The sequence below is a fragment of the Cydia splendana genome, chromosome 6 (assembly GCF_910591565.1).
Source record: "Cydia splendana chromosome 6, ilCydSple1.2, whole genome shotgun sequence".
In the NCBI taxonomy this organism is placed as follows: Eukaryota; Metazoa; Arthropoda; class Insecta; order Lepidoptera; family Tortricidae; genus Cydia; species Cydia splendana.
The window spans coordinates 1,404,955-1,419,484 of record NC_085965.1 but is presented as its reverse complement, the minus strand read 5'-3'; the positions used below and the strand labels follow the sequence as shown (position 1 = coordinate 1,419,484).

The 14,530-nt window shown below is 39.9% G+C and overlaps 2 protein-coding genes across 2 annotated transcripts; both read right to left on the bottom strand.

Moving 5' to 3' along the window:
* Positions 1–653: 653 nt before the first annotated feature.
* On the bottom strand, positions 654–2,871 carry LOC134791217 (actin-5C). Its single transcript, XM_063762191.1, has 3 exons — positions 2,720–2,871; positions 1,844–2,204; positions 654–1,735 (listed from the first exon to the last, which is right to left on the bottom strand). The coding sequence occupies exons 2-3, from the start codon at positions 2,191–2,193 to the stop codon at positions 955–957; spliced, it is 1,131 nt and encodes a 376-aa protein (XP_063618261.1). The 5' UTR covers positions 2,194–2,204; positions 2,720–2,871; the 3' UTR covers positions 654–954.
* Positions 2,872–11,723: 8,852 nt separating this feature from the next.
* Positions 11,724–14,126, bottom strand: LOC134791218 (actin, cytoplasmic A3a). The gene is made up of 3 exons (XM_063762192.1): positions 14,008–14,126; positions 12,858–13,218; positions 11,724–12,751 (listed from the first exon to the last, which is right to left on the bottom strand). Exons 2-3 carry the CDS (start codon positions 13,205–13,207, stop codon positions 11,971–11,973), a joined length of 1,131 nt encoding a protein of 376 aa, XP_063618262.1. The 5' UTR covers positions 13,208–13,218; positions 14,008–14,126; the 3' UTR covers positions 11,724–11,970.
* Positions 14,127–14,530: the final 404 nt, after the last annotated feature.

Sequence of the window (14,530 nt, the reverse complement as noted above, 5' to 3'; positions counted from 1 at the left end):
TAGTACTACGTTTACTAAATAACATACTTGTTTACAAACCACGAAGTAAATTATGGATATAAAGGTTCCGTCACACAGGCGCGTTTTCCGGGCGGGGCGTGAGCGTTTTATATGTAAAGGCGGCGCGCCCCGCTCACGTCCCGCCAGAAAACGCGCCTGTGTGACGAAGCCTTAAGGCTGGGTTTCCACCAGAGAAGTGCGTTGGTAAGAACCAATAGAATCACTACACGCTGAGCGAAGAAAACAAATGAAGTGTAGAAATTAAGCTTTTGGAGCAACGCCAGTTCTTTTTGAACTTGAGTTGACACTGCCGCGCGCGTCTAGGTATTTCTCCAGATACAGGCTAAAGTTCCCTTCGGATACGGCACAAAGTAACATTACCCAAGTTTACAATTGATAGCTATCGCTTTATTTTATTTACATGCGCGTTACTTTTCCCTACATTTGTTCTATAGCTTAGCGTACGCTAGTATGAAATTTACATTGGTTATGAAGCAAATATGCGACAGTATTTTATGTGGGCTGGCTAGACAGATTTCCTTGAGCTGCGCGCAGCCAAGTTTGTCTATTTCTGTACATGGGTCAATGTCGGCCATCGCTCTCGCAGACCAAGAGGAATCGCGCGATTTCAAACAGGGAAAGTGAAAGTCTAGTTTTAATTTTTCAAATTTTTTTCGTGTATTTTTCATTATTTTTTATAATTTATAAATGACCTAGTAAGAAAGTAGTCTTATCCGTTTCAGCACATACATTCATGAGATTCATTCATGATATTACAAAAGATCCTTTGGCGAGTGCAGTACCGAGGCCGGCGGCGGAGGCGCTCCGCGGCGCCGCGCGCCGGTTGCCGTCACTATTACGATTTAATTACAATAATATCTTACGTACAATTAAATTAACGGTGATTACAAGCCCGAGCTCAGCAGCCGGCCTCGAGCCGGCCACCAGAGCCGCTTAGAAGCACTTCCTGTGCACGATCGAGGGGCCGGACTCGTCGTATTCCTGTTTCGAGATCCACATCTGCTGGAAGGTCGAGAGGGAGGCGAGGATAGATCCACCGATCCATACGGAGTACTTCCTCTCTGGGGGCGCGATGATCTTGATCTTCATCGTGGAAGGAGCCAGCGCGGTGATCTCCTTCTGCATGCGGTCGGCGATGCCGGGGTACATGGTGGTGCCACCGGACAGCACGGTGTTGGCATACAGGTCCTTACGGATGTCGACGTCGCACTTCATGATCGAGTTGTAGGTGGTTTCGTGGATGCCGCAAGCTTCCATACCCAGGAACGAGGGCTGGAAGAGAGCCTCGGGACAACGGAATCGCTCGTTGCCGATGGTGATCACCTGACCGTCAGGAAGCTCGTACGACTTCTCGAGCGAGCTGCTGGAGGCGGCGGTGGCCATCTCCTGCTCGAAGTCGAGGGCGACGTAGCAGAGCTTCTCCTTGATGTCACGCACGATTTCTCGCTCGGCGGTGGTGGTGAAGGAGTAGCCTCGCTCTGTGAGGATCTTCATCAGGTAGTCTGTGAGATCGCGACCGGCCAAGTCCAGACGCAGGATGGCGTGGGGCAGCGCGTAGCCCTCGTAGATGGGCACGGTGTGGGAGACGCCGTCGCCGGAGTCCAGCACGATACCGGTGGTACGACCGGACGCGTACAGCGAGAGCACGGCCTGGATGGCGACGTACATGGCGGGTGTGTTGAAGGTCTCGAACATGATCTGGGTCATCTTCTCTCTGGAAAAGAAAACGATTCGTTAGCAACGCGTTCAGAGGGCATTATCAGCTGATAAGAATCAAGACAACTTAGTGGCGAGCACTCTATAGCGTGGGCGAAACACGTACCTGTTGGCCTTGGGGTTGAGGGGAGCCTCGGTGAGCAGCACGGGGTGCTCCTCGGGCGCCACACGCAGTTCATTGTAGAAGGTGTGGTGCCAGATCTTCTCCATATCGTCCCAGTTGGTGACGATGCCGTGCTCGATGGGGTATTTCAGGGTGAGGATGCCTCTCTTGCTCTGGGCCTCGTCGCCGACGTAAGAGTCCTTCTGTCCCATGCCGACCATGACGCCCTGGTGGCGCGGCCTGCCCACGATCGACGGGAACACGGCGCGCGGCGCGTCGTCGCCGGCGAACCCGGCCTTGCACATGCCGGACCCATTGTCCACTACCAACGCAGCAACTTCCTCGTCGCACATTGTGATTTAGTCTGGAAAGAAGAAAATAACCATTAAAGCATTACAAATAAGGCCCTTACTTTAAAGTTAATTATCGTTAAAAAGATTGGCTTCTAGTCTAATAAGAAATCGTTCGTTCATCAGACTTACAAACGGCAACTTTTTATTCGACTGGTAGTAAATAATGAGTGCAGCCGTGGGCAGAAGGCACACGAAGCCTTATCGGGACACAAGTGGGCGATGCAAAGCGAACTGAAACCAAATAAGGCTCGATCTAGAGGCGAGGCGCGAACGTGGCGGCTGACGCGGCTGCGGGTTGACCGCCTTTTGCAGATGGCCGCGGGGGGTGCCGCCGATACTTTCGAAAATTTCAAATTGTATCGCGAGATTATTTTTAAATAATTCGGGAGCACTGTCACGATCCTCGACCACGCCCTACCGCAACCGACATCCGCCCTTAGCCCTTCGTCGTGTCACTGACCGCACGCACTACACTCGATCCATGTACCACTCATCACTGAACACACTAGATGCTGCATCAACTTACTTTTAATTGAATATCCTATTATAAATAAAATAAATTAATTTGATTGCACAGCCTCGGTAATGCTGCACAACGCCTCAACTCGAGTTCACTTCGTGGAATGTCGTGGAGCGCGGCCCGCGGAGTATATAAATGAAAGTGGTTATCGGGCGCCCCGGCCCCGCGCCGCAGGCTCTCGGCCAATCGCACGCTACGTGAGGTTTCGTTACCATATATGGTGTTGCGCTGCACGGAGCCTGCGCGTCGAGGCTCGCCCCGCGCCCCTCTGATAGCGCCGCCGCCTCTTGATAACGACAAGATTTCCAACAGAACACACATTGCATACATGACTACGCGAGTACGCGAAGGATAGTTCACTTCACCCTCTCTACCTACTAAGTCCACACTACACAGTCTAATTGGATGCATCTTTGACTACGTTAAGTAAATAACCGTCTCGAAATCTTGGCATCGCTCCAAAAAATCTCATTCAAATCGTATCAGACGGCGGAGCAGACGAAAAACATCATTAGTACAAGATAAACGTAAATGCCTACGTCAGATTACCAATTCAGCGTAATGATTTTGTTATCAGGTTATGAAATTAGAATAAAACTTTAGTCATGCTCATGACACTCATGACCTAACCCCTACAACTGACGATTTTTCGGTAAAACCACTTTTTATTTCAGTTTATTTTACAGCAATATTACAAATCGTTAATTATAAAGTACGGGTCATTGATCACAAAGCAATAAATAATCATGACTTACCAGGAAAAGTAGCAGCGTACAGAGAACAATACTACAGCGTCTACAGCAATCGCCGATCCGTGAGAAATGCCGGCCGGTTTCTGTCGCGCGCTCGTGGAGGTCGATTTGCTTCACTACGCCGGCGCCGCGGTATAATCGACTTTCCCAACGGACCTCAGTATGGTGCTAAATAAATTCAAATAGCCGAAGAAATAAGGCGCTATGGCGGATAAAACGGCCTTCAAAATATGTCAACTGATAATTTTGACAATTAAATGTCAGTCAATTGTTCTGTATTTGTAATTGGAACAACAAAATGTTTCAAGACCATCGATAAAATATGGACTCGCCTGACCTCCCCACTCGTCGCAACAGACTGCTTTACCATATATGGGCATGGAGAAAATCCTGCGTTGTGATTGGCCCATTCCAGCAAGCAACGGTCGCATTACAGAAAACTCACACACAAACAAATTAAGCTTCTATTGTTGGTGTGTGTGTCTAGGGTACTCCAACCGATTCTACGATTCATTCAATACATTGAATCTAGCGTTTTTATGGTGGTAACACTGCGAAACTGCGATGTTGCTATTTTTATAAATATGAAATATGCAAGCTAAAAAAGTATGAGTCGGCTTCATTATAAATTCCTTGTTTAGCTAATGTGCATTTATGACGTATGATGGGGTATGGGGTCAAGGCAGTTTGACGTTATCAGTGATTAGCGTTGTGCGAATGGGCACTGTACTGCAGATTGTAAACAGTAATCACGTGAATGCATTCTTGCATTTCACGGGTGATATTACGGTTAGGTACTTAATTACCTTCTCCTATTTACACTTACTGTAACTTTTATTTTATATAGGCACGTAGGTACAGTACGTTACATGTATCACAAATACGTTAGAAAAACATTGAGGATTAATTCTCAACAACAAATAAGTATTTGTTTACCTACATTTTTACGAAATTTTCGGCATTACGTAGATTAGGTATCTTGGGTATTTTAACATTTTTAACGGATTGTCAGTCTTGTTATATAATTTATTAGTGATCCAATAAATCACTACCTATGCATAAACATCGAAATTAACTAACTAAACAAATCAAAATACCCGTATCACTACCGGTTAGAATTTATAAGAGAAACTTTATGTAAAATATTTATTAAAATTAAGTAAGAGTAACGTTCCGTAACTAAAAAATATTAATCAATTCATTAGAAAATACGGGTACCTGCGTTACTTTCGTTTTCATGTTTTTGTTACTATTTAGTGGTAGGTATGCAGTGAATAAATAAGAAAATGAATTACTTAATTAAATGCCCATAAAATAACCCTTTAAAACTTTTTTATGTCATAGTCATAGCATACCTAGTGGACATATTAGTGGACAATTGGCCTGATGACAAATTTTGAAATCCCTTTTATTATTGTCGGTACACTTGTACTGGTTCCGAAAAACACAATATTTCAGCTATACTCATAACATTTAACATAAATAATTGCATTTTTTTATAGCTAGTTTAAACCTCGCGCGAAAACGCCTCGCAAGCCATTTGTGACGTCATTAGTTAGTTGGTGGTTGGTGGGTAGACATTGTTTGGGTGGATTTCATCACAAAAAATTTCACCATACAAAAAATTAATATATTTTAATGTTTAATTTAATTTAACACGATTCTAGCTCGGTAAAGTAATAGGGGGCTGTATATTGAGGATATTTATGGTATTTATACAATCATTTGTGGCTTATATTTGAAGTTATCGCTTTCGGAAATGACACGGTGATGACAACCATGGTATGGTAATGACTCTTTTATAGACGGTAATGATACTGCATGTACGGTAATGACACTTTGGGAACTAATTTAAATATGTATTAAAAACGTATTAAAAAAACAAAAACTTTTTTTAATTGTAAGACTTTAGAACTTTAATAAACATTACAAGTAACATGTTTTTGAACATAAGACTAGCCACATAAATTATTTTTAGAAAATTATAAAAAATACATTTTATTCATATAAATAAATATATAACAAGTATTTTTATTGTATAATTTCAAATAATTTATATTCCGAAATAGGCAATTTATGTATTCATTTATTTTTTTGGGTTTTTTCAATGTTAAATCATATTAACAATATTGTACTCTTATTATCAGTTTAAACCCGCATCTTCTTTTATCTACTGCATAACTTGGTATTTATATCATATTATAAAATTGCTGGCTTACCAATGAGCTTAATTTTTATGATATATTACTTTTTTTTGATAATTTGATTCATTGCATAAGTTTGTATTTTTGTTGTTTTATAAATTAACTTTAAAAGAGCTATAATGATTTAAATCCATATATATGTTGTTTAATAGCAAAACATTAATATATAATCAGTGATTTATAAGTTGCAAGACCCCTACTTGTAATGCATGTCATAAGTTACAAAATGTTAGGCATTGGGTCCGGTGACTACCCAATGGTATAATTATTAATTGCTGTAATTATATACACCAATTAATATAATATTATCAAAAAACATAAGGCCGTCACGATAGTGAGCTAGTACCGTAGCCTATGGTCGCTTAAAACTTAATATATGTTGCTTGTTTAAATACTTTGTTTTAACACGACTAACATGCAATTACAGACTCTAAGTTGCATGATTTACATTATTAGATTATAAAAAAAAAACATTTCTATGTTCTAAGTTCTAAGTGACCTAAATTTTGCCTTCTTCAGTCAAAATGTTATTTAAAAACTAACCATCCTCTAGTGTGAAAGAAATAGTTATATCTTCTTCTACATTTATTCTATATTTATAAGGTAGACATTATATAGTGTTAGAAGACATAGAGAACGTTTTTCAAACATACAGCTTAATTTTATAATGAATAATAGCAAAATAACTAGAAAAGTTTCTGAGAACCGTCATCACCATACACATGAAATCATCACCGGTCGTCATTTTTTCCCGGTGATGATGGGTATGGTGTTGACGATTTGAGAGTTTCTTGTTTTTATTTCTAGAATACGAATAATAGTAGTTAATGTCTATGCTACACAATAAACTTCATGTAGTTTGCCATACATTTCAGTAATTATTTCTAATATAACATTTGTAACTTTTTTTAAACCAAAGCATAACGGTGATGATGCTCTGTTGTGACAAACTACATTTTACAAAATTGTTCGTAATATTTCTCACGATTCAATGATGTGACTTTATAGTGAAATCATTTTTGGCATTCTATATTAAAGTGAAAAATAGGGCAAGGACCTTTAGCGGTATTTCGTTGTTCATACACGGAGATAAGCTCACATTGACATTATCATGACGGTGTTGACGAATATTCGTGACAAAATTTTAAATATTTTTAAATGTACTTTCTCGGTGAAGGAATTATTGCATATTTTTTCATGTGTTAAACAACAACATGGAAAAGATATAAGTAAAAGAAAATTCGCAATCGTACGATAGGTATGCTATAATTTTCACTGCAAACAAAAAGGTTCAAATTTTTCCGGTAGACGGTGATGATTTTAGACACATAAAACATTTTATATATAAAAAAACTATTAAGTTATTGGAGATGGTAATTGAAGGAACATGAAGATAATAGTTCTTAAAAACATATAAAAAAGTTGCAACTCGCACAACCTATAAGTTTTTTTTATAAAGACCGAACCATACGTTTTCGCAGGATTTTGAAATCCACCCGTTTACATACTTACAGTTACGAATTTTCCCTTGAATCCGAATGATATTGTAAATTCAGCACCATATATTATGATTAGGGATGATAAATACATTACAAACATTAATCACAATAACTCATTTTATACAAAAACTCTCACACGGTTGCAATTTAAGATGAATTATTTAGATACATGCAAATTCTGAGTGAAAATCACCGAGCGCCGGTTTACTTTTTAATTTTTCAGTTTTTCTAGTTACGACAGCCAACATGGCAATGATAGTTCCATTCAGCCAAATAATTAAAAAAATTTTTGGTGAAATATCATATTATTTAGTATTTTATTTATTTAGTAACAAATATATATTTACTTTACATCGTGTAATAATATTTTCTGGACGTAATAAATGTTTAGTGGCGAAATGAATTTTTTTTTTGCACCTCCAAACTTTTTGGTGAGGATGTACCTATGGATTACGGTCAATGAGGTTGTCTATGCTGCTCTAAGAAATACGTCATGGATTGATGACGTCACTCCTTAGGTCGCTTCTGATTGGCGTTTCAGTCAAAATGGCTGATTGGAGAATTTTGCAGTTTTATTTTATTGAATATATTAATAATCCTAATGCTTATACTGAGATTAGGCTTGTGCCTGCTCGGTCACTACAGAGAGCGCTCCGCTCTCGGTCAATCGGTCAAACGAACTAGTTCGGTCTTTTAGTTCCTTTAGTTCAGTTCGGTCGTTGAGAGCCGAGAATGAATAGGAGTCGATTTTTCATTGGTTTCTTTCCAATCTTTGGTAACTGAATACAATTTAACTTGTACGATACGATATGTCGATATTAAAAATTAAAACACCATAACATAATTAAAAAATATCAAATATGTCGAAATATATTTGATTTTCTTTCATATTTTACGGGCTTTAAGGAGTGTCACGTCGTTCTTTCATCTCGTTCACACTCGTGCCAGCGACATTGACAACCGTTTCGTTCCGTCCATTTTACGTTTCACTCAGTCAAGCGCTCTCGAATCCCACTGAACTAAAGGACCTAAAGACCGATTAAGACCGTGCAAAAAGATTTAGTTCCTTTCGGTCCTTGATGGGATTTCATTCTTAATAGTTCTTAGTTCAGGACCGACTCAAGCCTAACTGAGATTGGGCCATTTTTTAGAACCATATTAACATATATGTTTCTTTGAAACTACTATTTCCATGATTCTTTGTCACTGTCATCAGGCCAATAGTGCCGATCTTACTGGTTTTAATTACTTGTATTGGTCTGTCTTGAAATTACTAAACTGGTACAAGAGCAACCGATTCGTAATTTCGAATTAAAGTAGGTAATGCCCCATTTTTGTAAAAGGTTATTAACTGCCGTTATGATGTAAGCTTTATAGTTACCTCATAAGTATGTACATATGTTATGTAAAAACCGTAAACACCAATCGTAATCGTAAACACCTGTTAGTAAACAAATGTCTTAATTTAATACCTAATAGTAGGTACCTAGCTAATAATTCTGCGCGTGTACCTAATATAAATACATACCAAGGCTAAGTCTTGACCTAGCAAAATTAAAATGTAAGGAAGGAAACAATTTGCTTGTTGCTTGCTTTTGCAGGTTCATCTGCTGACTGCTGACATATTATATACTACTAAACTAAAAGTAATCTAATACCTACCTAACCTAATCGGGTTTCAAGAGTTTCGTTATGAACGAGGACGGGAATTGTATTAAAATTAGACACTTAAATATAGAGTAAATACGGGTACTGTCTTGGTCGTTTAGATGACTCACTGGTGCATGCGTACTACGGCGATAAGTAACCCTCGGTATGGTACCACAGTCTTGTCACACTTCATTTCTTGGTCATTATTTAACGCTTCTTAGTATTTATTCAGCAGTTCCTCAGAAATGAGATATTTATTTTTTAGTCATCGACAAAGTATCAGAAACGATTAATATCTCTGCCTGTTCGAATAAGTATATTTTATCAACGTCTAATTACTTCCTAAAATTCGATTACGTGACAGCTGATAACATTCCGATAGGGGTTTAAGTAACGGATTAGATATAACAGTAAATAATATTTCTAGGTTTAGGTATACAATAACAGTAAATAATATTTCTAGGTTTAGGTACCTCTATACAAGTGATAATAATTATTGGAAGGACATTTGACTCATTTTCGTTTCCATGCAGTTGCAGTCGTTAATGTTATAGGGATAATGTAGAAACAGTCGATCGAAATGACTATATTTGGTAAGTATTATTTTACTCACATACACAATGATTCAGACTGAGTAAAGGAAACTTGATGTTACGGACAGAATTTCAATCGACTTGTATTGCCATTGTTTCCAGTCTTATGATTTCATTAGTATTGATGTTAACGAGTCATGTGTTTGCAGAACCTTGGTGTGGTTTGATTTGTGACTAACACAAAAATACAGCTCGGGATTTAAAAGATCTTTTGGTCCAATTTCGGTCATGTTAACGTAGGTGGGTGATTTGTTTCTATTACCGAAAACTCCATGTTTATCCGAAACGAGAGTTTGTAAACTGAGTCATAACTGTCATAAGGTATCGGAATTATCCGGTTAAATAGCACAAACATGCTAACCATTGCACTACTAGGCTCTAACAGCCCCGAAATCCTAAAATAACTGTTTGGGACTTGGGACTGGGATGCGTGATAAAAATACAAAAGGGCTTTGACAAAGGACTGACAGCGGGGGTTTATAGACCTTTTTTAACTTATCAACCTGTTTCCGTTGTTAATTTATGAACAGAAAAAATAACATAGAACATATAAATCACATTTACCTACATGCAAATATTTACAAAAGTAAAACCAACTAACTAGGGATTTAAATCTAGATAAATTAAATATTAATATGTCAATGCAGTACCTATCGATCTCTAGAATCCCAGACGAATTTTAATAAAATTTAATGGCACTCCGTACCTGAACATCGCTATCCAGTTGTTAGCATACGAAATGCACCTTAAACCACTGCAATATTCTATACCTATCTAGATTGCATTATCTTTATCAGCTCCATGTTAGGCTGGAAGCTACTCTACGAAGAGCATATAAGATGCACCTTTGATTGTATCAAAAAGGAACGCATGTCTAGTCGAGCAGACGCATTGTGGGGGCGTCCAGAGAGAAGGGGGAGGGGAATCGATCGTGCGCAGCGCTGCGCCCTTGACCCTCGCGTCGCCGTGCAGCTGGGGTGGCCTGTACTGTACTCGTACCTATGCATGTGTGGTGTGGGAGGATAGGGAGTACACCCGAACGCCTTCGGATCACTCTGCTGTAATTTGGATCGTCAGCATTATAAAAACTTTACCGTTTAGAAATCTGAAGATGCGTGAGAAAGCGGCCAGCGAAAATTTGCGAAGTAATTCAGCCACAGAACTATCTCTCGCTATTCTCGCTAACATCCCGTTCAGTTTCATCCGGTGTTGCTCACTTTATGATTAAGTCGTTGATTACTCAAGCTTCCGTATGATTCATCTTTGTCCGGCTAGTGGGTATGGGTACTAGGTAATGTTTATCTCGTCAGCTGAGATTTGCATACCTATCCACTGTTCTCTAGTGCCGACGGCCCGTCCGTAACGTAGCGTTCTAAGCGTCTCCAGAAATAAGTCCGTGACGTCACGCACTCACCAGACGAAACCACGCCGTGGGTGTGTCGGTGATCTAATTATATTTAGGTGTTTCATTAACTCTACAATAGGTCAGATATTTTTATTTTTATCAATGTCATCCGGAAATGGGTTACGTTTGTAAACACGTCCCTACGTTACATAACTGACCTGGATTGTAGTTTGTAGTATCTGTAGTTATTGTGTCATTGAACTACGACACGAGTTCACGCGAGACAATCTGAGGCGATGCATGTTAGGTCAACAATCGGAGTATTCCAAAATTACATCAGAATTAACTGTTATTAAAATGAAGGTATTCCCAGGAGAAACAACGGTATATTACTCGTATTATACCAACAAGAATAAACTTCTAAAATTATGACTGGTCAATGGTGATGGGAATATTTAATGGGTGGGCCTTACCCAACAAACAGCGGCTCTCCATTAGCAATATTAAAATTATAGAGAGTAGGTATCCATGTTGACTGAAGACAAAGTCAATAACTTTAAGAATAACTGTATTCCAGCAAATATGCTGAATGAAAATGTAAAAGTATAATTGCTATTTATGTTTAAATTATTTAACTAATAAGGAAGTAGAAGACCGATTTGACTTATAAAACAGAGTCGTTAAAAAGATCTATTCCAAACATGCCGGGCGCATCGCCTCGGTGTGTAGGTAACAGAAGTTATTGACTCTCAAGTGGTCTACTTTCTTTTGCCTCGTAGTTTCTTCAAGTTTTTATAACTTTACTGGTTCAGTTTCTACATATACACAGCAGATAGACAGCACCTGGACAGTGCAGTACCTTTAGTGACTCATCATTAACATACTAGTAGCCTGAGTCACCTACCTACCTAGTTTACTGTTCAAGATAGTTTGGCGCCTATAGTTAGGAGTAAAGTAAAGAAAATGCTTGTTTATACCGGTATATAAATTATCTTTTATTACAAAAGACTTGGGTTAGTCACGTAACAATAAATAAAAATCTTTGTCAAAAACGAGCGAACATGTTTCGCTGAGTTTACGTAATATGCATATTACGATACCTTACATCCTATTTAAATACTGTACTTAAATAAAGATCACAAGCGTAATTTGAGCCTCCCGTTCTGGGTCTCGGTGTAGGGCATCATAACTTAGGAACAGTCTTACTATGGCGCTTAGAAGCACTTCCTGTGGACGATGGAGGGGCCGGACTCGTCGTACTCCTGCTTGGAGATCCACATCTGCTGGAAGGTCGAGAGGGAGGCAAGGATAGATCCACCGATCCATACGGAGTACTTCCTCTCTGGGGGCGCGATGATCTTGATCTTCATCGTGGAAGGAGCCAGCGCGGTAATCTCCTTCTGCATGCGGTCGGCGATGCCGGGGTACATGGTGGTGCCACCGGATAGCACGGTGTTGGCGTACAGGTCCTTACGGATGTCGACGTCGCACTTCATGATCGAGTTGTAGGTGGTTTCGTGGATGCCATTAGCTTCCATACCCAGGAACGAGGGCTGGAAGAGAGCCTCGGGACAACGGAATCGCTCGTTGCCGATGGTGATCACCTGACCGTCGGGAAGCTCGTACGACTTCTCGAGCGAGCTGCTGGAGGCGGCAGTGGCCATCTCCTGCTCGAAGTCGAGGGCGACGTAGCAGAGCTTCTCCTTGATGTCACGCACGATTTCTCGCTCAGCGGTGGTGGTGAAGGAGTAGCCGCGCTCTGTGAGGATCTTCATCAGGTAGTCTGTGAGATCGCGACCGGCCAAGTCCAGACGCAGGATGGCGTGGGGCAGCGCGTAGCCCTCGTAGATGGGCACGGTGTGGGAGACACCGTCGCCGGAGTCCAGCACGATACCGGTGGTACGACCGGACGCGTACAGCGAGAGCACGGCCTGGATGGCGACGTACATGGCGGGTGTGTTGAAGGTCTCGAACATGATCTGGGTCATCTTCTCTCTGGAAAAGAAAACGACGATTCGTTAGCAACGCGTTCAGAGGGCATTATCAGCGGATAAGAATCAACTTAGCGGCGAGCACTCTATAGCGTGGGCGAAACACGTACCTGTTGGCCTTGGGGTTGAGGGGAGCCTCGGTGAGCAGCACGGGGTGCTCCTCGGGCGCCACACGCAGTTCATTGTAGAAGGTGTGGTGCCAGATCTTCTCCATATCGTCCCAGTTGGTGACGATGCCGTGCTCGATGGGGTATTTCAGGGTGAGGATGCCTCTCTTGCTCTGGGCCTCGTCGCCGACGTAAGAGTCCTTCTGTCCCATGCCGACCATGACGCCCTGGTGGCGCGGCCTGCCCACGATCGACGGGAACACGGCGCGCGGCGCGTCGTCGCCGGCGAAACCGGCCTTGCACATGCCGGAGCCATTATCCACTACCAACGCAGCAACTTCCTCGTCGCACATTGTGATTTAGTCTGTAATAGAAAATAAAATAAAATGGGTGTAAATTAACATGTACACTTTCTTTTTTAGTTTAACGTTGTGTTTTAAATCTGGTGTTACGCAAGCTATGTATTTTTTTATTACCAGTCACAAGATATGACATTGATATGCAATATATGCAAAGGTGCTTAGTAATAAAATAATTATCAGGCACGTATCGCTATCTCTTGAAGAATGTTACTTCACAATCACGCGCTCGATGAGATAAGATATACTAAGTTAGTGGATAAGCGTCTTGATGTGTAACGGTTTTATATGATATCGTACATTGATTAATGTTGAACCGAGATCCAGTTGTTAAAGTTAAACACTTTTTTTTAAGTCAGCGCAAAAATTATTGTAACCAGTCCAAGTGCCAAGAGAGTTTTGGTTTGGCAGCTGAAATTGTAAATTGAATAACTGAAAATTAGTATTGTTAAAAAATATTCACTTTAAAGAAATCACAATATTAGTGATATTTATAAAACTAAGAAATATTTTTGTTGTCTTTTTAAAGTAGGCGAAGGCGAATCAAAATTTCAACTTTGGAATTATAGGTAATTAAATTAAAATCATAGAAAATCGTAAACCCGAACGGTATCACATCACACGTTTGTAGTCAGTAGTTACCACGTTAACGTTATGTAACTTTAATCAATATATCACATTACTTTAAGTAAAAAATAAAAACTAATTAAATTTCACTTAATCCACAATCAAAAGCCGAGTAAAAATGAACTTTAAATATTAACTTTGTAATTATAAAAAAATATTAAACTTACTTTTAATTTAATAAATAAAGTAAAGTACGACCGTTGCCTGCGAAGCACCGCGCAAAATGAGGCTGCCGGGCGAGAGTTTAACTATATAAAACGTTTCTTATCAGAATTAACACTATCAACACCATTTAATATCCACCAATGGCTGACTAGCTCAATTTTCGTGACCATATATGGTTAGGAAGGCAAAGGCATTTTCACATACCACTGATACTGATAGTGCCCTGATAAGGGATCGTAAGTGCTTATCAAACGATAGGTGTAAAAAAACTTACGTGTCTCGGATTATGCGGGTGCGTCAACGTAATAATACCTTTACAATCTTGCTGATCTTGAATAATAAATATCATTATAACTAGAATTTTATTGACGTTTTACATTTAATGCGTACATATTCGTATTACCATGGAATTTAGTCATGTTTAGTTTGTTACAGAAATTGGTCGATTCAGGAAAATATTTTCATAAAATACTTAGGTACCTACATATATCAAGCGGCTTGTTAAGTAAAGTAGCTAATATTATA

Bases quoted from the DNA above. Each gene is read 5' to 3' on its own strand.
- LOC134791217 (XM_063762191.1), bottom strand. From the start codon at position 2,193: ATGTGCGACGAGGAAGTTGCTGCGTTGGTAGTGGACAATGGGTCCGGC. The intron at 1,736-1,843 runs GTACGTGTTTCG...TTTCTTTTCCAG, and splicing joins CTCAACCCCAAGGCCAACAG to AGAGAAGATGACCCAGATCA.
- LOC134791218 (XM_063762192.1), bottom strand. From the start codon at position 13,207: ATGTGCGACGAGGAAGTTGCTGCGTTGGTAGTGGATAATGGCTCCGGC. The intron at 12,752-12,857 runs GTACGTGTTTCG...TTTCTTTTCCAG, and splicing joins CTCAACCCCAAGGCCAACAG to AGAGAAGATGACCCAGATCA.